Raw genomic sequence first — 24,670 nt, 5'->3', positions numbered from 1 at the left:
GCCAGGGGCAGAGAAGGCCAGAAAAGGAGCTGTCTGGTAGAGCCACGGCGAGACAGCTGCAGGGAGAGCAAGGAGCATGGGAAGGGCATGAGTGGCCTTTACAAAGGCCATGCATGTGCTGGGGGTAAGTGCCAGGGCTGCCTGTGGCCTAGGGAGTGGTGTGATCCCTGCTGCCTCCTCTCTGGCCTCTCTGAGATGGGAGTGGTGGTGCCATGTCAGTAGAGCAGGGCATCCGTGGTGGATGTATGGGACCAGGCAGCTGGGCGCAAGCAGGCAGTCTTCTGCTCTGCTCTGTGCAGTCTTCTAATGGAACCTGAGCATGGGGGCACCAGATGGGGTCTGTCTGTCCTGCAAGGGAGGCTGGGAAGCTGGCCAGCTCTGCTCACAGAGCCTGCCCGGCACCTTAGGTTGAACCTCTTTTACCGGGCTCCCCTGAGTTGTTTGACTTCCATACCTTCCCGTTGTCCCCTCCTCCTGCCACTGTCTCATCACGCTGCTTCTCTTTCCTATTCGGTTACGGACTGAGTTGTGTCCCCACAACATGTGTGTTGTAACCATCCCGTACGGAATCCGGGTCTTCTCAAACCAGACTCTCACTGCCACTGAGTTCATTCCAACTCACCACGACCCTACAGAACTGGCCCTGTGGGTTTCCGGGACTGTAACTCTTTCCAGGAGCAAAAAGCCTCATATTTCTCTCACCGAGGGGCTAGTGATTTCAAGCTGCCAACTTACGGATTAGCCAATGTGTAACTAATAAGCCACCGGAGCATCTGGAAACAGGGTCTTTCAGTGCCGTATGAATGAGGTCCTATCAGTGTGGGGCTGGGCTGGGACATGCCGGGATGATGACCACAGAGTCAGCAGTTCCAACCCACCCACTGCTCTGCAGGAAAAAGAGGAGGCTCTCTCCTGCCGTCAAGAGTTCCATTTCAGGAACCTGAAGGTGCACCTGACCCTGGCCCAAGGAGGGTCTCTAAGGGTGGGAGTTGACTTGACGGCGGGGGGCATGAGTGTAGGGTCACCTTGGAGGTGTGTAATGAAGAGGTTCAGCACAGAGAAGGAAGTGCAAATGGAGACTGGAGTTGCCACCAGGAGATCGCCAGAAACGGAGCCACGGAAGCGGAACAAAGACCTTCCCCCAGAGCCTAACCCTAGCCCTAGCACTAGACCTAAACCTAACCCTAGCCCTAGCAATAACTGAACCCGAGCCTGAACCCTAAACCACACCCTAGCCCTAACCACAGCCCTAAATTGAACCCTAAAACTAGCCCCAACCCTAACCCGAGCCCTAGCTCTAAACAGAGAGAAAGCCTTTCCCTGATTCGCCTTCTGTCGCCTTCAACTGTGAGAAAGTGGCCTTCTGTTTCTTGAAGCACCCCTGAGGTCTTGGTCACAGCAGGACTGAAAAACCAAGAGGCTCTTGGGGCATCCCAGTTCCCTCTCCTCTCCCTTCACCTTCAGGATTCTGCTTCTGTCCCTCCACCCCCACCCTCCCCCACCCAGCAACCACTTCAATAATAACACCGGGTATACTCGTGTATAAGCCGGGTTTCTTTCAGCACGTTTTTAATGCAGTTTTTGTGGTAAAATTAGGTGTCTCGGCTGATTTTTGGGTTGGCTCATATTCGAGTATATAGGTAATAATAATAATAAATAATAATAAATCTTCCTACTCAGAGCACTGTCTCGTGAAAAAAAGCTACACCCACGCATTGTAGAGGGTGGAAACCCCAAGAATTCACGGCCCCAGGAGCAAAAGACAACCTGACCGGGAGCTGAAAACAAGGTGAGACCTCACAAACAAAAACAAAACACCCCTCAGGTTCCAACCGTGGGTGAAGCTGTTCCAGAAGGACTGCTCCTGAAAGGGCCTGGGCTTCTGGAATGCTCACCAAGCCACCCTGGGAGGGGTCAGTGGCAGTGGCCAGTAGTTAGAAACCCTGCCACCCCCAACGGTCTTGGCCAGACCCAGCTGGAAGGTGCATCGTTAGAAACTCCTACGTGGTGGCTTCTGGAAGCTCGTGGAGAACAGTGTCCTTGACCTTCAAGTTCAATTTCTCCCTTCCCTTTTCTGAAGCACCCTTGTATTATCAAAGAGCCCTAGGTGCCCCAGGAAAATGCAGGAGGAAGGTGCGCCTTGGTCAGCATGAACTGGAGCCACCGGGGGATGAGGGGGAGGGGGGCAGGTTTCCTGGGAGCAGGGGAGAGGCACAGGGGTCTGAGTTGGGGTGGAGGATGATGGGACAGCTGGGAGCCACCCCCAGGAACAATGCCAGACACTGTCTAAGAAGGTGCAGGTAAACATGCGCGGCTGCTAACCCATAGGTTGGCGCTCATCCTGACGTCCCTTGGAAGAAAGGCCTGGAAAGCACTCACTGACACACACAAACACACACACCCCACCCCCCAGAGCACAGTGCTAGACTCACGGAGTCACTGTGGGTCAGGGGCTCCTGTAGGGCCACCAGGTTGGGCACAGAACTACTCACCTGGTCACCCTGGCTGCCAATGTCAGTTGTCGGTTCTGGTTCAGGGTGACCCACCCTAGGCGTGCACAGAGCCACCTCACAGGGCTTCCGAGACTGAGTCTCTGTGGGTGCAGACTGACTGCCACATCTTTGACCTGTGGCACCTGGTGCTAAGAACTGCCGACTCAGTTAGTCGCCTGTCACTTAACCCACTGGACCCCCAGGGCCCCTTAGGTCACCTTTTAGGCAAATCAACATTCTTGCCAGGCTGGGAGAAAAGGCCAGCCCATTCCGTGTCCATGTCTTTCACAGTCACTGGGGGAACAGGCGCGGAGAGAAGGGCAGGTTGCCAGCAGCAGAGCTCTCTGTTGTGATTAGATGCCATGGAGTTCCTGGCGACCCTTGTGATGGAGCGGAACTGTCCCAGAGGGACACCACAATTCAGACGCGTCCATTTTGAACTAGTGAGTGTCAAGGACAGCTAAAAGGACAAACCTCTCATGGTAGAAGTACGGCCAGAGCGCTCCTCAGAGGCAGGGATGGCGAGACTTTGTCTCACGTACTTTGGGAGAGACCGGTCCCTGGAGAAGGATGTCATGAAGGCCCCCGGTGAGGTGGATGGATACGGTGGTCGCAATGATGGGCTCAGACATGGGAACACTCGGGAGGGTGCGGCAGGGCCGGGCGGTGTTTCCTTCTACCGTGCGCAGGGGCGCCCAGGGGTGGAGCTGACTCAGTGGCGCCTAGCACTACCGAGCGTTCTAGCGTGTGACCTTTAAAGGTCAACCACTCGGTTGTCTCTGGCGGAGCCAGGTGGGTGCTTTACCAGTACACACCTGGGTTCCTTAGAGTGCCTGCTACCTCGCCCCACTTGCCCAGAATCGTTTAGGACCAAGGAGTCCTGGTAGCTCAGTGTGCAAGGGCTCGGTTCAGCCCCAGCAGGCTCTCCGGGGGAGAAAGACGAGGCTGCCTCTGGGAACCCTGTAGGGCCAGCTCTACTCTGTCCTACAGTCGCTCTGCGTCAGTTTCAAGTTGACGGCAACCGGCTTTCACGGAGGACAATCGTTCTAAAAGCCCAGGATGGGCACACAGACTCCCCCTGGGTCCTCCTTACTGAGGGCTCAGTGCAGGACGGACACCCAGGCTCCCCACGGGTCCTCTTACTGAGGACTCGGCGCTCACCAGGAGCAGAGATGATGAAACGTGAAATGCCATGAGAGCACTCCCCATGCGGCAGCATGCGGCTCAACTGGCTGCCAGACCCCAGGAAGGCTTTCAAAGGGACCCGAGGGGCACATCCTGGTGGGGGGAGGGCATGCCACAGAGTCAGCAAGGACTTAGTAGACAGGCACAGGTCCCGAATCATGTTGGGGTCTGGAGCTACCTTCTCCAGGAGGGAAGAAACCTTATATCGTGACGTTGATATTACCGAGCCCTTGTCTTTCCAGGGCAGGGTTCGCCTTTCCAGTCGCCCGGAGGCGGCCTCCCGGTCATGGTATCGCCCAGGATCTGATCGAGCCTGCTGAACATGCTGAATTATTCACTAGTTATGGATACTGGCTTAGCTCTGGGGTCCCAGCGGTGGGCTGTCAGAGACACTTGTCAAAGGAAGAGAGAGAGGTGCGCAGCCAGACGCCCCCATATACCAGACCTGGGGGAAGTCAAAGGGGACAAAAGAGAAATGTGGGAAACGGGCTGGGGAGCCAAGGGGACCACCTGGGGAGCCAAGGGGACCACCTGGCTGGTCCCTTGAGAGAGGAGCGAAGTTGGAGAGGGCTCTAGTACCCAGGAGCTGCATTCTTGACTCCCAGCCCCCCACTTGTGCTCAGGGCTGCCCTGGGCTCCCCAGGAGGAATTCAGGGTCTGTGCTCACTTGGGCACCTCTGCTACTACCTGCAAGCCCTCGGGCCCTTGGGGTACAAGCAGAGACAGCCCAGGCTGTGCCCGTGAACAGAAAGAAGAGGCGGGCGCCCGGATCAGGTTCATGATAGTGTTTCCATTGCCTCACCTGGCACCAGAGGGGCCCAGGGTCACGTTTCACTTCTCAGGGATGTGGCGGATACAGGGAGGAATGTGCTCAGTGGCTGGGGAGAGGGTGCCAGCTCCCATACCCAGCCCCACCCCACCAGCTCCGCTCCATCTGGCACCAGATGACAGCGCACCCCTGGCTACTCTTATGGGCTCTTATGGGAAACCCTGTGGAGCAGCTGTCTTCTCTTCGATTGGGTCTCTGTGAGTCAGGATGGACTTGGGGGCAGGGAATTTCCTTCGTCCTCATTGACCTCGCAAAAACCAAAAAAAAAACAAACCCAAAACCAGTTGACTGTAACTCATGGTGACACCAGCGTATCAAAATAGAACCCTGCTCTATGGGGATTGTAGGGGCTAGTTTTTGGGAAGTAGAGTACCAAGTAAGATAGCTTTTCTTTGAACACGCTGTCAGGAGAGGCCAGGCCCCGGAAAAGGACGTCGTGCTCGGTACAGTGGAGGGGCGGAGGCGCGGCGAAGAAGAGGAAGGCCGTTGACGAGATGGACGGACAGCAGCTGCAGCGATGGCTCAGGACACGAGCCACCGTGAGGATGCGCAGGACCACGCAGGGTTTCCTTCGGCTGCACAGGGCCGCTATGGGTCAGAACCGACACCATGACACCTAACTATAACAGTGGAGTGTGAGGGCTTTCTTCCAAGTCACCTCTGGGTGAACTCTAACCTCTCACCTTGCAGTCAGCAGCTGAGCAGGTTAAACATTATGTATCACTGAGAGAAGGGCACCTCCTGCCTGGACAGGGCTTCCCCTGAATCTGAGGCATTCAAATCAGACTAGAGCAGCGGTTCTCAACCTGGGGGTCGAACGACCCCTTCACAGGGGTCGCCCGATTCATAACAGTAGCAACACGACAGTGATGAAGTAGGAACAAAATTAATTTTATGGTTGGGAGGGGGGGTCACCACCACAGGAGGACCTGTGTTAAGGGGCCACGGCAGTAGGAAGGTTGAGACCACTGGACTAGAGGAAGAACTTGTTGGTTTGCAGGCACAATAAGGGAGTTGCGGTGATACGAGTGGTTAAGAACTTGGCTGCGAACCCCAAGGTTGGTGGTTCAAACCTCTCAGCCCCTCTGACCAATGTTTGCAGTCTGCTTCTGCAAAGATAGGGCAGTTTTAGGCTATCTTATAAGGGTGAGTCAATGATGGTAGGCTTGAAGGTTTTGTTTCGTTTTGTGTTTTACAAAACACTCGCAAGGGAGCCCTGGTGGTGAGATGGTGAAGCACTTGGTTGCTAACCAAGAGGTCTGTGGTTGGAACCCACCAGCTGCTCCGTAGGAAACCCCCCGGGGTCATTCTTCAGGGACCCTCCGAGTCGGAACTGATTTGAGGCCAGTGGCATGGGGGTTGTTCTTTAAGACGCGTTGTGACAGACTGCCATGGTGAGGCCTGAAGGGTGCTAGGCAATGGAGCTCTTGAAGCACCAGGAGGGAACACAGCTCTTGGCTGCCTGGCTGGCAGGAAGGGCCTGTCTCAGGAGGTGTTTCTGAGGCTACTGGACAGGCTGGCTCTGCCTGTGCCCCAGGGGCCTTCCTGGAGCAGAGAGGACGAGAGGATCAGACCCAACATCTGTCCTCCCAGCTTCTGATGGGAAGGCCAGGAGGTAAATCCACGCCGGAACAGCACAGGAGTGGCCAGGGAGGTAGACACCTGCATGTGGACAGGTCAGCGCTGGGCCCCTTCTGCCCAGCCAGAAGCACAGCTCGTGAAAACAGTCCCCGTGGCAAGCTCTGAAATCGTGCCCCTGCACAAACACCTGACACCCATCTTTGAGACAACTTTACCACACCATTGGCTCCAAGACCCGCATCCAGCTCACTGCTCCTTTGCTCAACGCATCAGGCCACCTCATGGAAAGGACAGCCTCCGGCTGTCACGGATGGCCATGTGCTTCAAGTCACCCCCACCCTCTCCCCGCAGTCGCTTCTCTTCCTGTGCATGGCTGTGCAAGACCAAGAGGCCTGTCTTGACCCAGAGGCTCTCCCACGGCCCAGCTGGAGGGTTCACTTGCTGCGTGATCGCTCACAACTGGCGGTGGAAACAGGATGCTTAACAGCCACAGCCCGGCCGAGTCCCCTGGGAGCAGCACACCCAGGGCGCTGCCATCCCTGCCACCTCTGTTCCCACGCACCCTGGCCTGTGAGCTCAGATGCACAGGGTCTAGCGGCCTGGTTCCTGCCAGCTGCCCAGGGGGACATGTTTAGCAGCCTCTTCTGCAGAGCCGGCCACACCTGCAGGCTCCCAGATGTCAATCAACCAGAGCTGCTCACAGCTCAGCCTTCTTGGCCAGAGCCCCTCACCTACCACCCCTTGAGTGGTGTAAACAGAGGTGCTGTTTATGTCAGGGTGGGAAAGAAATCTTGTTAGGTAAATCTGGCGAGGGGGTGTCCTGAGAGGGCAGGGTGGCGGAGTCAGCTCTGGTTGATGTGATGAGCAAGGCTGGCCCCTGCTCCCTGTCTGGGGGGTGGAGATAAGGCAGGCCATGGGCAGCTTCAAAGTGGTGACATCATTCCTACGCTTCCACCTCACCCCCCAACCCCCCTGCACCTCCTTGGCCTCCTCTTCCACCCTTTCCTGTAAGCCGGGGGCAGCAGAAGCGTCTCCCTCCAGCTCTCCCAAGGCCACCTTAATGCCTCCTTGTGTGCTCCCAGCTTCCACCCCCATGCCCCTCCTCATCCTCAGCAGGAGCAGCCACATGTCTGTCCAAGGGCTGGGCTGCAGCCTCCACCCAGGGCCAGCCCTTTCTTGGACCTCAGCAATCCCCTGCACCCTAGTCACGGCCCAATGCACAGACGTACCAACAAACAATGGCCTTTTCACATCCTCCAAGGGCGGAAAGGAGGGGCAGAAATGACCGCTTGTTTTTACAGGGGAACCCTTGGGTGCACAACCTCAAAGGCTCTTGGCTGAATCTGGAGAGACCTGTCAGTGACCACACTACCACCAAACTATCCTCTGGGGATTGCGGGGAGCGGCTTCCCTGGACTGGGAGCCTCTTCAGCCCTCATATGCACCCCTACTCTCCTTGGGGTTCAAAGTCCCCGAGGTCCTTAGGGTGGGGGTGGGGTGAGTCTTTTCAGGACAGCTGGGGAACTTTAGCTGACTGCAAGGGGTTTCAGTAACTCAACCCCTGCCTGGCCAGCACGGATCCAAAAGCCAGCTGGTAAACCCCAAACAATGGCAAGGGTGTGGGCCGGGAGTGGGAGGCTTATGAATTAAAAATAGATGCTAGTAATCGTGGGGCGCTTGCTAAAGCGGGGCTGTGTTTACTGGGGAGAAGAATATCTTCTATTCATGCCCAGAGACCAGGGGCGGACCCGCCACGGGGCAAGCACCAACCAATGGCCTCTGGGTCTGACAGAACAGGGTTTGCCCAGGGCCGTAAGTCCCCTTCTTCATGGAAGCACCTCATTCTCCTTGCCCCCCACCATCCGGGGTTCAACCATCCCTGGAGGGTCAGCTCAGGTCAGGAGTGCCACCTGATTGAAGGGGAAATGCCAGCCGAGAGAGAGAAGGGTCCCCTCCCTGGGCTGGGGCAGTCCTGGTCCTGTGGACAGTGCAGAAAATGTTCCTGAGAGGTTTGGCCAACTGCAGATCTCAGCCTGATCTAATGGAGAATCTGGAAGCAGAAATTAATTTATTTAGCCCCCCCCCCACCACCACCCCTGCTTTTGACTGGCTAAGTCGCCTCCCAAAAGTAGTCTCTTGATCTCTCAAGAGCTCAATCTAGCAAACGTCCAGGGAGCTGAGGGGAGGTGCAGGTGGCCCTGTGTGTGTCAGAGAAAGCCGACTTGTGAATGTTTCCTCTGAGGTGCCTCCCCGTGGGCCCAGCCAAGCCCTTAGCTCTTTCCACCACCCCGGGTGGTCAGAGAGAGAGGAGGCTTTTTCCAGTCACCGTCTCACCCCGGCCCTCGAGGGGGACGGACAACAAAGGTGGGTGAAGAGAGACCACGACAGGGGTCCTCAAACTTTTTAAACAGGGGGCCAGGTCACTGTCCCTCAGGCCCGTTGGAAGGCCGGACTCTAGTTTTAAAAAAAACTATGAACAAATTCCTATGCACACTGGACGAGTCGGCTGCTAAGCAGGACAGGCAGCGGCGGCAAAAACACCCGGTGGGCTGGATAAATGCCCACGGCGGGCCGCATGTGGCCCACGGGCCGTAGTTTGAGGACCCCTGGTGTAAGAGATGAAAATAATAATAAGCTCTGATTTATCAAAGGTTCATAAGGAAGAGAGGGTGGGGGAGGGAGGGGAAAAGGAGCTCATCCCATGGGCTCAAGCAGAAAGAAAAGGTTTTGAAGATGATGATGGTGGCAACATAAGTACAAATGTGCTTGATACAATGGATGGATGGATGGTTATAAGACCCCCCAAGAAAATGATTTATAAGAAAAAAAAAGTTAGCATCTAGGAAACCCACAGGGGCAGTCCTACCCTGTCTTCCACAGCTGCAATGTGCTGGAGTTGACTGGATGGCAGTGAGTTTATTTTTTCCTCCCTTTTCCCTTTCTGGTTTTGGGACTCCGGAACGTCAGTTGGTAAAATCAGGGGAAGACTACTTTCTCTGATTTGACTCTTTATGATCCCTGGTGACACAGCGGGTTAAGCACCAGGTTGCTAACCATGAGGTCAGCGGTTCAAACCCACCAGGTGCTCTTCAGAGAAAAGATGAGGTTGTCTGCTACCATATAGATTTACAGTCTCAGAAACCCTAAGGAACAGTTCTACTCTGTCCTGTAGGGTCACCATGAGTTGGAACGTACTCCCTAGCAATCTGGCAGTGGGTTTGATTTTGGGATTCTGCCTACTTCATAGATCTGGTGTAGGATTTACCAGGTCAGGTGCGTGACAAAACTCTACCAAGGTCAAAATTCTAAATGAGGACAAAAAATGGTCATGGGAGCAGCCATTTCCCCGTTTGCCACTGGAATCCCAGAAATCGCCCTCCCAAGAGTCTCTGGGCCTGGTGTCCACTGGAAACAAATCCTCCCTGCCCTCTGGGTATCACAGGGGCCATGTGAACACCAAACAGGAGCCACGTGGAAGAGCAGCTTGCCAGCTGATGCCCGAGCCCAGGGCCCCGGGCCCATGACAATCCCAGTCAGCAGCTGCCACACCCATCGGCCGGTGCTACCCCGTCTCTCCATCTGCTCAGGCACCAGGAGATCTTTGTGGCAGCTCTGGAACCCAGGTCCAAAGACTCACGTAGAGTCTCCTTACAAAGTACCTGCGACACCAGGGCCCCTGGCTGGTCAGGTGATTGCGTTTGATTTCAGAATGCATTTACTGATTCCTCTCTGGCTGCTGTCCCACGCAGGGCACGGTCATACACAACTCTGAACAACTCAGAACATTCTCTGGGGCCCCTCTAGCTCCCCATTCCATAGGGCCCCCAGTGGAAGCTCTGCCTGCAGCGTTTTAAAGCCCATCTCTGTGCTGACCACACCCTCATGTATGCTCACACACCTGACTGCTTCTTTGGCCATTCCACAGATGTCCAATAGCTATCGCTCCCTCAGCATATCCAGAATTGAACTTGGACATCCCCCGCCTACCCAGACCCCCTGCCGTTGACACACATCGACCCCGTGAACCGTCCTCTCCGACGCAGCCAGCGGCGACGACACCGTCCTAGTTGCTCAGTCACGGGGTTGTTCCCTTTCTGCCAGGCCCCACATCCAATTCATTGGAGTCTTTGTGACCACAAAGCAAATCCAGAACCCCGCCACTGCCACCACCTCCACCACTCCACCTCTTCCCATCCCTGGCTGATTCCAGCAGCTCCTAACTAGACCTCCCACCATACCTTGCTCACGGCCTATTCCCACAGCAGCAAAGTGATCATCTGAAAATGTATCAGTCATCTGCACAACACCTTCCAGCCGCTCCCCAACTCTCTCTTGCCCAAAAAAAGAAATATCAAAAGTCCTCTCCCGGGGCCCACTACACCCCATTTGTCCCTCAGCCCTGCTCACGCTCCACCCACCTCTCCTACCTCTGTCTCCACTCTCCTGCACTCCCCAATGTGTACTGACCACCCCGGCCACACTTCCCTCCCCGGGGCACCTCGATCACCTCAGTATAGTCTTAACTCGGGGCCTTTGCATTGACCTGTCCCTCTTCCCACCTATCCTCATGGTTCATTCTCCGTTATCACACAACCCTTAGCTGACCAGCCTGCCCAAGCAGCTCCCTGGGCCCACCCCTCTCTGCCCCCGAAATCAGCTTTTATCTTGCTTCACAGCACCCCCTACAACGCGACCTGCTGTGTGTTTCATGTTTGCCTCTTCCCCCTGAGGAGCCCCGGTGCTGCAGTAGGGTAACGATTTGGCTAACTGCAAGATCGGTGGTTCAAACCTACCAGCCGCTCATGGGAGAAAAGTCAAGCTGTCACTCTGCTCCGTAAAGATTTACAGTCTCAGACACCCTGCGCACAGTCATCACGAGCGGGAGTCAGCTCCGTGGCAGTGGGGTTTCTCCTCCTACGAACCAGGATGCGGGCTCAGTGCGAGCCCGGTACCAGTTCCCCGATGTCACCAAGTTTATTCTGACTCATGGGGACCTCTCGCGTGTCAAGAGTAGGACTGTGGCCTGCAGGGGGCTCAGAGGCTGATTTTTCAATAGTAGATCACCAGGCCTTTCTTTGGAAGCGCCTGTGCGAGGACCTGAACTCACAACCTTTCAGTTAACAGCCAAGCATGTCTGTTTTCAGGACCCTAGGCATTTGCAGGACCCTAGGATTCCCCCATGAGAACTGGGGCTTTGTGTACATTCCCAGCGGGTCCTTCCTGGTTGGGTATCTCCCAAAGGTGCCTGGAACTCAACCAGACTGAGGCGCTTGGTCCACTCCAGGCTCCCACCGCAAGTCCCCTGCCCCTGCATCCTCTCAAGTCCAGCTCCTCTCCCCCATGCTCCCCACATGTCGTCACTCTGGGGGCAGGAGCAGCACGCCCTGTCCTCGGGGCTGCTTTGGAGACATCACGCCTTCACCCTCACAGACAAGTGCATCCTCCCATCACACATCCAGGTCACCGCGGCCCTCGCTCCTGACCTTGTTCTTACACACTGGCCTCTGAGCCCAGGCTTCCTCTCATCATATTCCGCAGCAGTCAGGGGGTTCCAGGGTGATGTGAGCTACAGCCTAACCACCGAGTTCTTACCGCCTCAAAGATCTTTCCATTCAAGCCAGGCCAGCCACCCTCCTGCCAGTGCACTTTGACCCCTTTCTCGCCGACTCAGCCTCCCAACTCTCAAACGCCAGTGGCCTTTGTGTCCCTCTGCTCTTGACCGTCAGTGGCTGGCTGCCCAGCCCCTGCAGCAGTCCCACCTGCTTTCTCCCACTTCCATCTTCTCTGCCAGACAACGTGCCAAGGTCAAAAGCTTTGAGCTCTTTGGTCCAAACACTTGATCTTTTAGCAGCCCTCCAACAAATCCTGCACGCCAAATCTAACAGTCTTTGGCTCTGTCTCTACCCTCCGGCTTCGAGAAGGGAAGGCCACTCAAACTCTCTGCAATCAAGTAGATTCTGACTCCAGGCGGCCCCAAGGAGAGAGCAGAACTGCCCCCTTTGAGTTCCCAAGGCTGTAAACCCTTACAGCCGCAGAAAGACTCATCTTTCCCCATGGAGCGGCTGGTGGATCTGAACTGCTGACCTTGTAGTTAGCAGCCCCACTCGTCATAACCCACAATGCCACTGGGGTCCTTGGGAAGACCAACTCCAAACCCCAAACTCACTGCCACTGAGTCTACTGTGACTTATAGAGACCCTGTAAGACAGCACAGAATTGCCCCCAGTGGTCTTCTGAGATATCACTCATTTACAGGAATAGAATGCCTCATCTTTCCCTCACAGAGTAGCTGATAGTTTTGAACTACTGATCTCGCATTCAGCAGCCTAACACATTATCCACTTTGCCACCAGGACTCCTCTAGGAAGACCACTTAAGGGGGAAATAAATTACAACCACTGAAGGTGTGGCCAATACAAACTCAGAGCCTCTCACCTCAGCCAGTGCCTCACCTACACCAGGCAAATCACCCATGTCTTCCAGCTCAGAGCCCCACTCTGTCCTGAGCCAAACATTTATTGGGCCCTCTCCCCTCCCCTACTCCCTTCAAGAAACAGCCTCACCTTTTGTCCCCACGGAAAATAGGCACCAAGTGAGAAGTTGTCTGCCTCCCATCACCACCTCGCCTGCACCTTTTCCGTGAACACCCTTCACTCATGCCAGCAGAAGCGACCTTCTTCCTGGCCAAGGGCAATGCTGACCTCTGACCACAACTTCTCTCGAGCACTCCCTGACCTCCGCCTCCCTACAGTATGAATGCTCCCTCCTCACGGCTGCCCTGTCTTTCCTGCCACGTGGCCTTCTGTCTCTCTCATCTTTGAAAAAACACACTGCTTCAGTTCGCATCTCTCCTTCCCAGGCCAGCTACACACGCTGGCTCCGCTCCCACCCACTCCTCGGGCCACTGAAACTGGTTTCTTGTGGCCGATGGCAGTGACGTCCACAGCTTGCTATTGATTGTGTTCATGTCCAGCTCCAGCTCGGGGCTGCCGTCAGTGCCACATCTCCCGCTGTGGACGACGTTCCCTCCTTGAAGGCCCTTTCTCTTTTGGCTGGGAGGGCATCTCTCAGAGTCTACTCTTACCTATGTGGCGACTCCTCTGGTCTGTTCTTGGGCTCCTCCCGTTCAACTCATGCCCCTTGGATGATAACGTACGCACGCAGGATGCCAACCTCAGTGCTGACTCCAACTACCAGGTGGCCCGCTCCAGTTGGACTGCTCTCAAAGCCCCCTGGAACACCCTGTTTCCTGAAAGGAACTCACCATCAACTCCCCTCGAATGGCTTGTTCCTCTCCCATGTTTCCTCATTCTGAGACCATTCCCCCCCTGCACTTGCTGAGCCAGAAGCCCCAGAATCAGCCTCTACTCCTTCCCTTCTTTCTCTTCCACTTCCAATGTGAGTCCCAGTACTGCTGACTCTGAGCCCTAAATATCCTGAAAGTGCCCCCTTCTTTCCGTCCTCGCTGCTGCTGCCCTGATTACGACGCAGCTCCAAACAGGGCTTCCTTGACTCCTGTCCCAACTTTCAACCTATTGTCTATACCGAGACCCAGAGAGATGCCCTCCCAGCAATGTCTGCCCACCACCCTTCAACAGCACCTCACCTTAGAATAAGCAACCATTTGAGATGGAAAGGCAGCATCTGCCCAGGGATACAGTTCAGAAGGGAGGCGGGGTTAGGGCAGAATGAATAATGGGACCTCGAGGTAAGACCCCAGACTATTAGGGCCGTCAATGAGGGAATTGGGACAAACCTGAGGACCTTGGTGCAGGGAATACACAGGCTATCAGAAACAGGGAAGGATGCAAACACAGAGGAGTCACAAACAGACAAGTGGGATATACTGAAGATAAGACACCTGTGTACATCAAAAGAATTCACCAAGGGAGTAATAAGAGAGCCCACGGACTGGGAAAACATCTTTAGCAAGGACACATCAGACAAAGGCCTTATTACTAAAATCTATAGTATTCTGCTAGCTTCCAAAAAGAAAAAACTAATTGCCCACTGAGGAGGTGGGCAAAGGACCTGAACAGAAGTCTCACAAGGGCAGAAATCCAAATGGCCGATAAACATATGAGAAAATGTTCCCAATCATTAACCATAAGAGAAATGCAAATTAAAACAACAGTGAGATACCAGCTAACACCCTCAAAGATAACCCAATTCAAAAAATCAGAAAGCAACAAGTGTTGGAGGGGCTGTGGGGAGACAGTAACTCTCATCCACTGCTGGTGGGCCTGTAGGTATGTACAGCCACTATAGAAATCGATTTGGCAATTTCTAAAGCAGATGGAAATTGAGCTACCGTGTGACCCAGCAATCGCCCTACTGGGCATGTACCCAGAAGAGGCAAGAAACAAACCACGGCCAGACATCTGTGCTCCAGTGTTCATCGCGGCCAGTTCACAATTTCAAGGCGATGGAAACAACCCAAATTTCCATCAACAGATGAATGGATTTAAAACTGTGGTTCATACATACAACGGAGTACTACGCATCACTAAAAAGCAGTGATGAACACATGAAGCACATTGCCACATGGGAAGAACTGGAGGAAATTACGCTGAGAGAAGTAAGCCAAGCACAAAAGGACAGTTACAACATGAGTCCACTGAGGTAAGCTTAAATATGCAAAAGGGGCCTAGGGAAAAAGCTACTGTACACAAAACTCCAGATCATAAAAGGGACCAGGCTACTGGTTGGATAGAAACTGGTGGGGCCCCCAAAACTGTGGTCCTGAGTCATCTTTCATGGTTCAATTTTCAGCCAAGCAATAGACAGATCCACAAGGGAACAATAGCACGCAGGAGATAGACACGTTAGAATAATCAACCGCTTGAGATCAATAGGGGATCAATAGGGCAGCGTCTGTCCCAGGGCGCAGGTCAGCGGGCTGGTAGAGGAGAAACCCAAGGAGGACACGTGACATTACACGGAGGCCATTGCTGTCGACGAGCTGACACAAAATACAAAAGAATGACTGAATGGACAACCGGCGATCTCTTCTGCAAACTTTCACCCAAGTCTCTCTCTCTCTCTCTCTCTCTCTCACACACACACACACACACACACACACACAGTTACAAAAATGAAAACTAGAGGGAGAGGGGTAGAGCGGGGGGAGGAGAGGGGTAGGGTAAAAGGGAGACGATGTCAAGGAGCCCACGTGGAAAAAGACTGGAAACTGGTGGGGTGGCAATTGTACACTTCCACTTGATGAGACTGAACCACGGAATGATGTATGTATTCTAAATCCGAAGTAAGAATCCATCTTTCTTTAAAAAAATAAACAGACCTGTGCCCCCAAACAAATACAAACCTGTCCTTCCGTTCGTCAGCTCTTGCCTCTAGCCTGGTCAGACCTCTGTCTGTTCCCAGCAGTAGGATGGCAGCACCCACCTGAGGCCCGGCGCTGGTTCCCAGGCCTAGAGGGTGTTCCCACCCCACAGAAAGCCCGGTAGCCCGGTCCCAGCACCCCTCGGTGCCCGCTCACCTTGTCCGCGCTGCCCTCAGCCTCCTCGGCCAGGAGGTACACGTTGCCGCTGTCAGCCAGCAGCAGGGCCGTGTCGGTGGTGGAAGAGGAGCGAGGGCGGCCCTGGTGCTGGTGCAGGATGGCGGCCAGGCTGCTGTCCTGGGGGGCTTTGCGCAGCAGGTAGGGGCTGCCACGCTGGGCCTCCAGGGAGCTGCTCTTGGTGCGCCGGCTGCCGCCCCCGCTGCTGCTGTGCAGGCTGGCGCCCCGCTTGATGGAGGGCCGGGAGCGGATCTGCTGCAGCACGCGGTTGAAGGCGGTGGGCCGGGCTGGCAGGTCGTGCAGGGACATGGCATAGGAGACTCGGTGCATCTCTGGGGAGCGCTCCTTCTCGTCCGGAGAGTCATGGTCAGACATGCCCTGGTGAGGCTGCGGCTGCGGGCTATCCTGAGACGCTTGGTGCTCCCGCTCCCGAGACCGGCGGCGGCTGTGGAACAGGTGCTTCAGGCCGTGGCCAAACATGGAGCCGTCGGAGAGCTGCTGGAGTTTCTGAAGGGAAGAGACCGACACTCATGAGTGGAAAGCTCTGGAAGGCCGGGTCAGCTGTGGGCGACCTAGGGCCAGATAGCTATGACCGCCCTGTCATCTCAGTCATGAACCCCGGGGATTCCCAGCAGGACACTCAGACCACCATGTGGGACCAGACAGCACGTGGGACCCACACTCTGGGGCTTGGCGGCCCGCACAGGTAGTAGCACTTGGCTCTGGGGTTGCATCGTTCTGACCGGTTCTTCCCCCATGGCCCCTCCCTCTTTGTAAGTTAGGCCCTCAGTCTGCCCGCACTGGCTCTTTTAGACCAACGTTTCCATTTCCAAAGATGCCTCATGGTGACACTCCCCAGGAAAACCAGGGTCCTGGGATATAGATTGTTGGGGCAGACACTAATTAGCTACCCGGTCGTTCCCCTTTCTCTCCCACCAACCGAACAGCAGGACCTCAATGTATCTGGCCACAAACCTCAGGGGCGTCAGGCTCCCTTGCAGCTGGGAGGAGCCGCATTGATCACTGTTCTGATCAATGGACAGCACAGCGAGGGTGACTGGGGACACTTGCTTTCCTAGTACAGGCACTGGCCCTTCTGCTTCGTATCTGGAATGTGGAGGCAGTGTGTGGAGCAACCGTTCTGTAGCCATTAGGCAACTGGCCTGACTGTCGCCTAGGAACTTGATAGCCGGGGGCGCCTCTCCAGTGGCTGTGAACTGCCTATCCTGAGATTCTTGATGCATCCAATAAAGAGAGCAAGGCGCCCTGGTGGTGCTGTGGGTTAGTCAGTGGTTCGAATCCACCAGCCGTTCCATAGGAGGAAGATGAGGCTGTCTGCTCCCGTCAAGATGTACAGTCTCAGAAACCCTACAAAGAGTCATGATGAGTTGAAATCAATGCCATGGTAGAGGGTTTGAGCTCTTTTGTGTCGTTTAATCTAAAGTAGTGGTTCTCAACCTGTGGGTCGCGGCCCCTTTGTGTGGGGGGGTGTTGAATGACCCTTTCATAGGGGTCACCCGATTCATAGCAGTAGCAAAACGATAGTGATGAAGTAGCAATGAAAATAATGTTATGGTTGGGGGTCCCCACCCCATGAGGAACTGTATGAAAGGGTGGCGGCGTGAGGAAGGTTGAGAAGCACTGATCTAAAGGGTAGGGGTATAATTCTCAACTGCCATGCAAGAAACCCAGGGTTAGATTCCTGGCCAACAGACCTCAGGCGCAGCTGCCAATTGCGTCAGTGGAGGCTTGCTATGATGTTGAACACGTTTCAGTGGAGTTTGCAAACTAAGAAAGACTAGGAAGAAAGGCCTGAAGATATACTTCATAAACAAAAATAAAAAAACAGCCACCGAAAATCTATGAACCACAACAGTATAATCTGTAACTGAGCATGCGGCTAACACAGGACCAGACCGTGTTGTTCTCTTGAACCCGGGGTCACTGCCAATCAGGACCAACTTAGTGCAGCTAACCACAAGTATTGATGATAACCGTATAGGACAGAGTAGAACTGCTCTAGGCAGGGTTTCCTAGCAGACTTACACATATGTAAGCAAATCACTACATCTTTTCTCCCACAGAAGGTCCCTGCTGGCATAGTGAGTTATGCATTGAGTTGCTAACTGCAAGGTCAGCGATTTGAACCTACCAGTCGCTCTGTGGGACAAAGACAAGGCTTTCTACTCCCATAAGGATTTCGTCTCAGACAAAAAGGGTATCTAAGCAAATGTGAAGAAAACTGATGGTGCCTGGCTATCAAAAGATACAGCACTGGGGTTTTAAAGGCTTGTAGTTAAACAAGCGGCCATCCAGCAGAGAAGCAACAAAGTCCACATGGAAGAAGCACACCAGCCCGTGTGATTGTGTGGTATTGACGGGAAAAGGTATGACAAGCTCACAAAATGTGCAACCCGATCGACACGAAGACTAGTGGATGTAGTGGGACCCAAAGTCCACCAGCAAGACAGTTGGAGAGTCCCTCTTGAAAGGGCCTCATGGAACGGAGGATAAATCCAGGCTGTGGTGTGGCACTGATGAACCGCATAACTGTCCTCCGGTTCTTTAAGATTTCCTCCCCTATTATGGTCCTTACCTGATACACCTCATTGGTCATGTTAGACTTGCGTATGTTCATTTGTACATTGGCGATCTCTTGGTACGTGGCAGTCAAGATAGAGGGCCCCTCAGAGACAGTGGCAGGAGTCAGGGTTCCCTGAGGGTACCGGAAGTGAGAGGGGGGGGGATTGATGGCCTTGATGACTGTACAATCCTACAAGATGGGACTGTATGGGAAGGGATACTGGAATGAGTACGATATGGCAATAAAGATATTATTTAACTTAAAAAAAAAAGATTCAGTGTCAGAAATCCCAAAGAGCAGTTGTCCTCTGTCCTAATTGGTTCACAATGAGTTGAAATGGACCCAATCACAGTGAGTTTTTAAATGTTCCTCCTTCAGTGGGTTCGAACGGCCCACCTTTCAGTTATCAGCTGAGCGCTTCCTTGTCACCCCGCTATCGCTGCATGGGAATGGGCGTGACGACACAAAACACGTTCATCTGTAGGACTCTGGTGCACTTTGCGATTATTTGTAGACACTCTCGCGCCTGAGACAGCTGGCAGTGAAGTATACAAGTTTCACTTCTGTACACATGCCCCATAGTGCAGTGGATCGCATAACCGACTCTCTAGCATCCAGACCAGAACCAGAAATTCAAATGAGTGTCTTTCGGCTCAGATGGGGGCAAACCACAGAGGCCCCCAGGCTCAGCCAGCTGCCCTGGCCCAGCCTTCCCGCTTTACGCTAGCATTGAGATTCTCTGCCTGCTCCTCAGACACGACTGCTCAGAGAGCCAGTCAGAAGTCCCTGCAGGTGAAGGAACAGGCAGCCTAACTCCAAGGGCCAGGACCAGCCTTATCTGGCCAGGCCGTGCCCTCTGCTGAGTCTCAGGCAGTTGGGAGGGCCTCCAGGACCCAGAGGAACTCAGTAGAGGGAAACTCAGAGCCAGGCAATTGGGGTGTTGGTGCGCCCCCTGCAGATCTCCACCTGTGAGGACAGCCCACCCTCTCATGAGGCGGCCTCGCTTGTTTGTTAAAACATTCTAAATACTGACTCCTACGGGATTTCCCTTTTTCTTCCTTGAAACAAATTTTCAGGGCTGGAAACTCAGGCATGAGGAAACCAGGAGAAACACCCCTGACATCCCCTGGGCGCGGGTCACCTGTAACCTCAGCACAGGTGGTCTGTGCAGACAACTGCACACAGCTGGATGTGCAGATTATAAACCAGCTGTCATCACATACCCCCGACACATGGCAACCCCGTGTGTGTGTGTGTGTGTGTGTGTGTGTGTGTGTGTAGGGGGGGGTAGAACCGTGCCCTCTAGAATTTTCATGGGCTGATTTATTTTTTAGAAGTAGATCCCACCATGGCTTTATATACAAATTTAGGATTTTCATTCTTTACCCCATCCGAGTTGCCCCACAAGCCTCAGACGAGGCAGGCCCCTAGCTCTCCTCTCTCACAGCCCTGCGGAAGTGCCATCACCGCAGGTGCTGGTCGTCATTCACAAGTGGTCAAGGCACTTCTGCTCCTGTGCATTCTCAATGATTTCCCAGGTCCGACATCAACAACCGCATGCTGTCTATTGTCAGCACAGGCGATCAAGGCTACACCAGATTTTCCATTCCACCCTGGTCCTCCCCTGGCAGTTGCCATCTTTTCAGTAGCAGCCTGAGGCAGGACTACCATGAGCCCCATCTGAATCTGCTCTGGGTCAAACCAAGGCCCCCAGGAAGCCACAACTTGGGAGCACCCTCCACCATGAACTTGAACCTGGCTGGATCCCGTGGGCCTCCAGCCAGGGCACCACCCATCTATGCAGTTCCAAGCTAATACCAGACCTCCCTCCAAGCATCTCAGATGGAGCCAGCTGGCTCTGGCATGTCCCCAACGGATTCTGCCAACTGGCCACATTACATATAACAAACTGTCTTTCAGGCATTCTATTCCAGATCCCTTCCTCCCCTCCCCATCCCCTCATCCCTAAGCTGGTCTCCCTAACATTACGGCTCTGCTTCTCTATCCACTCAGGTAGAAGGAGCTCTCCTTCAAAAGGAACTGGGCCGAGGGGTGGCATGGGCCGGCATTTCCTCTCCTGCCTGGAAATGGTGGAGATGCTGGGAGAGGAACATCGGCCACTACTGTCTGCCATCAAGCCTTGGTGTCGCCAATGTGGATCCGTTTCTTTTACAATTACACAGCATCCGTTTTCAAAGCTCTTCCCGATGTATGTGTGCTGTCATTCCACCTCAAGCTTAGGAGAGGGAGGCGACACATCAAGGTGTTAGGATCTCCATTCTGCAGGTAAAGAAACGGAGGCACGGCAGAGTGGAGGGAGTCACCTAAGACGCACCCTGAGCCCTGGCTCCTAGATCAACTTACCTCCTTGGCCTGTGCACTGTCCCCAAGATAAACTGCCAGCTGCCATCCAGTGCCTCCCTACTCACAGCCACCCAGGTGTCAGAACTGAACCGACACCCTCCACAGGGCTTCCAGTGGCTGGGTTTTGGGAAATAGATTATCGGGTGCTTCAGAGTGGACCTTGTTAGTTTGGCTGACTAGAGAAAAAAATCCAGGGACACTCATATGTGTGTGGGAGAGGGCTTTATATCAAAGAGCAATTGTATACTGAGAAAACATCCCAGCCCAGTCCAGTTCAAGTCCATAAGTCTGATATTAGCCCATTTGTCCTATACTAGTCCATAAATTCCTCTTCAGATTCGCGCAGCACATGCAATGATAGTGAATGCAAGAAGATCATAGGCCGGTGGGGTGAAAGATCTGTGGATCCAATGAGGGTGGGAACATCTCCAGAGTTCTGGTGGCCATCAGCATGGCTCCATGTGGCTTTTCAACAGGAATGTGAAATAGAGAGAGTGTCACCTGCTTCTTCTGATGGCAGAATCAGGAGACTTGAAGTTTCCAGAATCCTCATGAGAAGTTCACACCCACACAGAGGTGTCATTGGCTATGACCTGATTGACAGGCTAGACTCCACGCCTTCATTCAGAACACTCTCAAGTTGACACCAGGTTATGGACTACCACAGACTTGAACCTCTTCCTATGTTTTGGTGCGTCATCAAGAACTTTAACTGCTTGCACACCCATGACTCTTAAGACTCAATTAGATATGGTATTTACCTTTGCCCCCAAAGAAGATCAAAATCAGGATCAAAACAAAAATGCCTGGGCCTGGAGGAATGCAGTCTCCTGAACCAGTCACGGATCTGCTCAGACTACATTCTAAGGCCCCGAGTCACTGCAGAGCTTCATCTTCTTCCGACCTTTCAGGTAAAGGGAAGCCAGGGATGGGACTGCAGCCGTGGGACCTTCTCCCCGCCAGCACCCAGGAATCCGCTAAAGTCCATGAGCGGGATGAAGGAGAGAACAAAGGGAAGTCAAGACAGGAGGCTACAATGGAATGAATGGCTAAGGACCTTCGTGAGCAGCTGCCTCCTCCGCCACAAGACCAAAGAACTAGATGGGACCCGACTATCATTACTGAATGTTTTGATGAAAAGTTCTATAGAAGAATTCTCATCAAAGGAGGACTGAAGGGAAATGCTGAACAAAATGTCAAATTCTCATGGAATCTAAACTTCCTGGGTCCACGGAGGCTGGATAATCCTCTAAGACCACTGCCCGGAGACCATCTTTGAAGTTTACACTAACCTTATCCCCCTGAAACCTTCTTTAAACCAAATAATACTTGAGTTTACTTAGTAAAGAATGTCTGCCTTAAGGCTTTGCTGGATTTTAAAGAACTACCTCTATGAGATCAGGAGCCCTGGTGGTATAGTGGCTACTCACCAAGCTATAAACCACAAGGTTGGCAGTTCAAAATCACCAGCCACTCCTAGGGAGAAAGAGGAGGCTTTCCAAGCCCCCATAGAGTGACGGCCTCAGAAGCCCACCGGAGTTCTCCTCTGTCCTACAGGGTCATGATGAGTTGGAATAGACTTAATGGCAGTGAGTGTTTGTGGTTGTTGCTGTTTTATATGGGATCAAGCTGACAAGAGCAGCTCACAGGGACCCTTGGGGGCAATGAGATTATGTTGATGGGGAGGGGACCAATTTAGAAAAGGAGGGTCAGAATGACTGCCTGGCTGGATGAACAGTCACTGTCACTGAATCATGTCTGCAGAAGTGGTTGAGTTGGAGTATGTTCTGCTGTGTATATTCTCCACGACAATAGCCAAAAATACATCAAAATCACTTTTGAAAAACGAAGTCAAAGAAAGATGTGGGCATGGGTGCTCCAAACACATCCACAGGTGTGAGGCAGGAATCTCAGGGGGCTACCTGGGCTGCCCAAAGGGCAGACAGATCTGTCTCGGAAGAAGTACAGCCAGAGTGCTTGTAAGGGGCAAAGCCTGCGAGGCTTCCTCTCACGGGCTTTGGACACGCTGTCGGGAGAGACCAGTCCCTGGAGAGAGGGACATCACGCTTGGTAGAGTGGAGGGGCAGAGAAAGAGAGGAAGGCCCTCGACAAGATGGATTGGCACGATGGCTGCCACCATGGGCTCGAACATAACAAGCATGGGGAGGGTGTGGTGCGCAAGGGCCCTGGGGTGGGAACCCCCTCGATGGCCCCTAGCCAGACCAACCAACCCTGGTGCTGAGCTACTCAGTCTGGGGAGAAGGGCCAGCAGGGCGGAAATGGTTCAGGAGTTTTGACCCAACATGGTAACTGTTAAAAACAAAACCCCAAGCCCTTCAGCACAAACACAAACGCAGCTACGAGTCTTGGAAGTGAGGAAAACCATGGTGACGAGCTGGAGGGATCGTTCCCGCCAACGCAGCAGAAAGTGCCACCTGCTCTGGCAAACCAGGTTCCAGCAACTAAATGTCATTTGCTCTTCCACATCGACTCCTCCCCAACTGCTAGCAATCCGTTTGCTGGCCACACGAAGGCTCGCCTCAGGGAAAGAAGGGTTGAGCTGGGTCAGATGGGAAAAGCAGCACACGGACAGAGCTTGTGTGACCTGGGAGGACGGGGGAAGAAGAGGCGCCCCCGAACTACCGGCGGCAGGGACAGCTTCCTGGGCTCAATGCCTATACCTGGGGAAGCCACAGAGCAAGGACCACTGTCTCCCCCTGGGCCATCTTCAGTGGCAGGAGGGGGGCCGCCCTGTCTTCTCCGGGCACCCCTGCCCTTTCAGGAAGAAGGAGTGGACTTGATGGGTCCCACAAGTTCCTTCCTGAGAAGGCTGTGGTCTCTGGACAGTTAGGCTTTAGCCATTTTCTTTTCTGGATGTGGGTCCCCCAAAGGGGAAGTTTGCTTCAAATTCTTCAAACACAGCTGCAAGAGGCCCCAAAATGAAAATACTCCAGGATGCAGCGCCTTTGGCATCCTCTGGTTGGGAAATGGTGGAAAGTTGCTCCTAATTCCGACGGGTGCCTGGATCCCCAACAAATCACAGAAAGAAAATGCTGAACAGATCCTAAAAAGTCACACTAACCTAGAGCCAGTTTTCCCGTGTGGCAGCGACAACATAGCCCTTCCGCATATCCCTGCGGGCTTGCGGTTCGGCTGGAAGAGTTCGGTGGGGTGACTGGGTCACCCTGTGCCTTGGCAAGCCCAGGTTGCCAACGCTCCTCTATTTATAGGGTCTCTATGGAAACAGGGCCAGCATTAGAGAGCTAATCACTATAAAAAAATCCACAGAGCCCTCCTCTCGGGACATCAAGTAGTTTGAGGAAGTCTCGGGTTGCCCTGAAGAAGTTAGGGGGGGAGGGCTTGAAGGAGGAGAGGTGCCATCACCACAGGGCTGGCATGGAAATTGATGATGATGGGCAAGGGTGAGCGGCTGCAGCGGTGCCAGCCTGTTGGGGTTTCTATTGGAGATGCAGGGATGAAGGAGTCTTGCAAGCATGTTTGCGGCCACAGCATCCTGAAGCCCAAACCAAACCCATTGCCCCCGAGTCAATTCCGACTTGCAGGCTCCTTAAAAGGACAGAGTAGAACGGTCCCACACGGTTTGCCAGGCTGTACATGGCAATGGGAGCCGACTGCCTCCTTTTCCTCCCAAGGAGCAACTGGTTTGTTCAAACCACTGACCTCCCCGGAAGTGGCTGAGCCCTTACCCACTGCACTACCAGGGTGCCTTCACAGCATCACAGTTGACGGTACATGGCAGACCTCAAGTCAGAAGCAAGTGATTTCCCATTCCACATTGTATGTCAATCCTTCCTCCGTATCTTACTCAGAGAACGCTGCCTGGAGCCAACACGAGTGAGGAAAGGTAACCTCAATCACTGGGTATTCCGGCAGAACCGAGTCAGTGTACCCCAGCCTAGAAGAGTCCTATTAAAGTGGCCTGCAAGGTGTGCTCTCTCCCTGCCTCTTCACACCCCACTCATCCTTCACCACCTCCTCCGTTCACACCAGCCTGCCAAGGCCTCCATCCGTCCGTCCGCTCAGAGCCCCAGAGAGCTCATTATCTGTACCACTCCTTTGGCAATTAATCGTGCCCTGCCTTGTGACATTGCTTCTAA

The 24,670-nt window shown here is 53.9% G+C and overlaps 1 protein-coding gene across 1 annotated transcript in view; it reads right to left on the bottom strand.

The window, feature by feature from the left end:
- Positions 1-24,670, bottom strand: part of TMCC2 (transmembrane and coiled-coil domain family 2) — a 48,761-nt gene that overhangs the window by 16,990 nt on the left and 7,101 nt on the right. Inside the window, exon 2 of the mRNA XM_075529338.1 lies at positions 15,587-16,111. Within this exon, the coding sequence (XP_075385453.1) occupies positions 15,587-16,111 (525 nt within the window). The remainder of the gene's footprint in view (positions 1-15,586; positions 16,112-24,670) is intronic.

The sequence above is a fragment of the Tenrec ecaudatus genome, chromosome 1, assembly GCF_050624435.1.
Source record: "Tenrec ecaudatus isolate mTenEca1 chromosome 1, mTenEca1.hap1, whole genome shotgun sequence".
Taxonomy (NCBI): Eukaryota; Metazoa; Chordata; class Mammalia; order Afrosoricida; family Tenrecidae; genus Tenrec; species Tenrec ecaudatus.
Note: the sequence above shows the minus strand (reverse complement) of the source record. Positions and strands in the feature narration are given on the sequence as shown.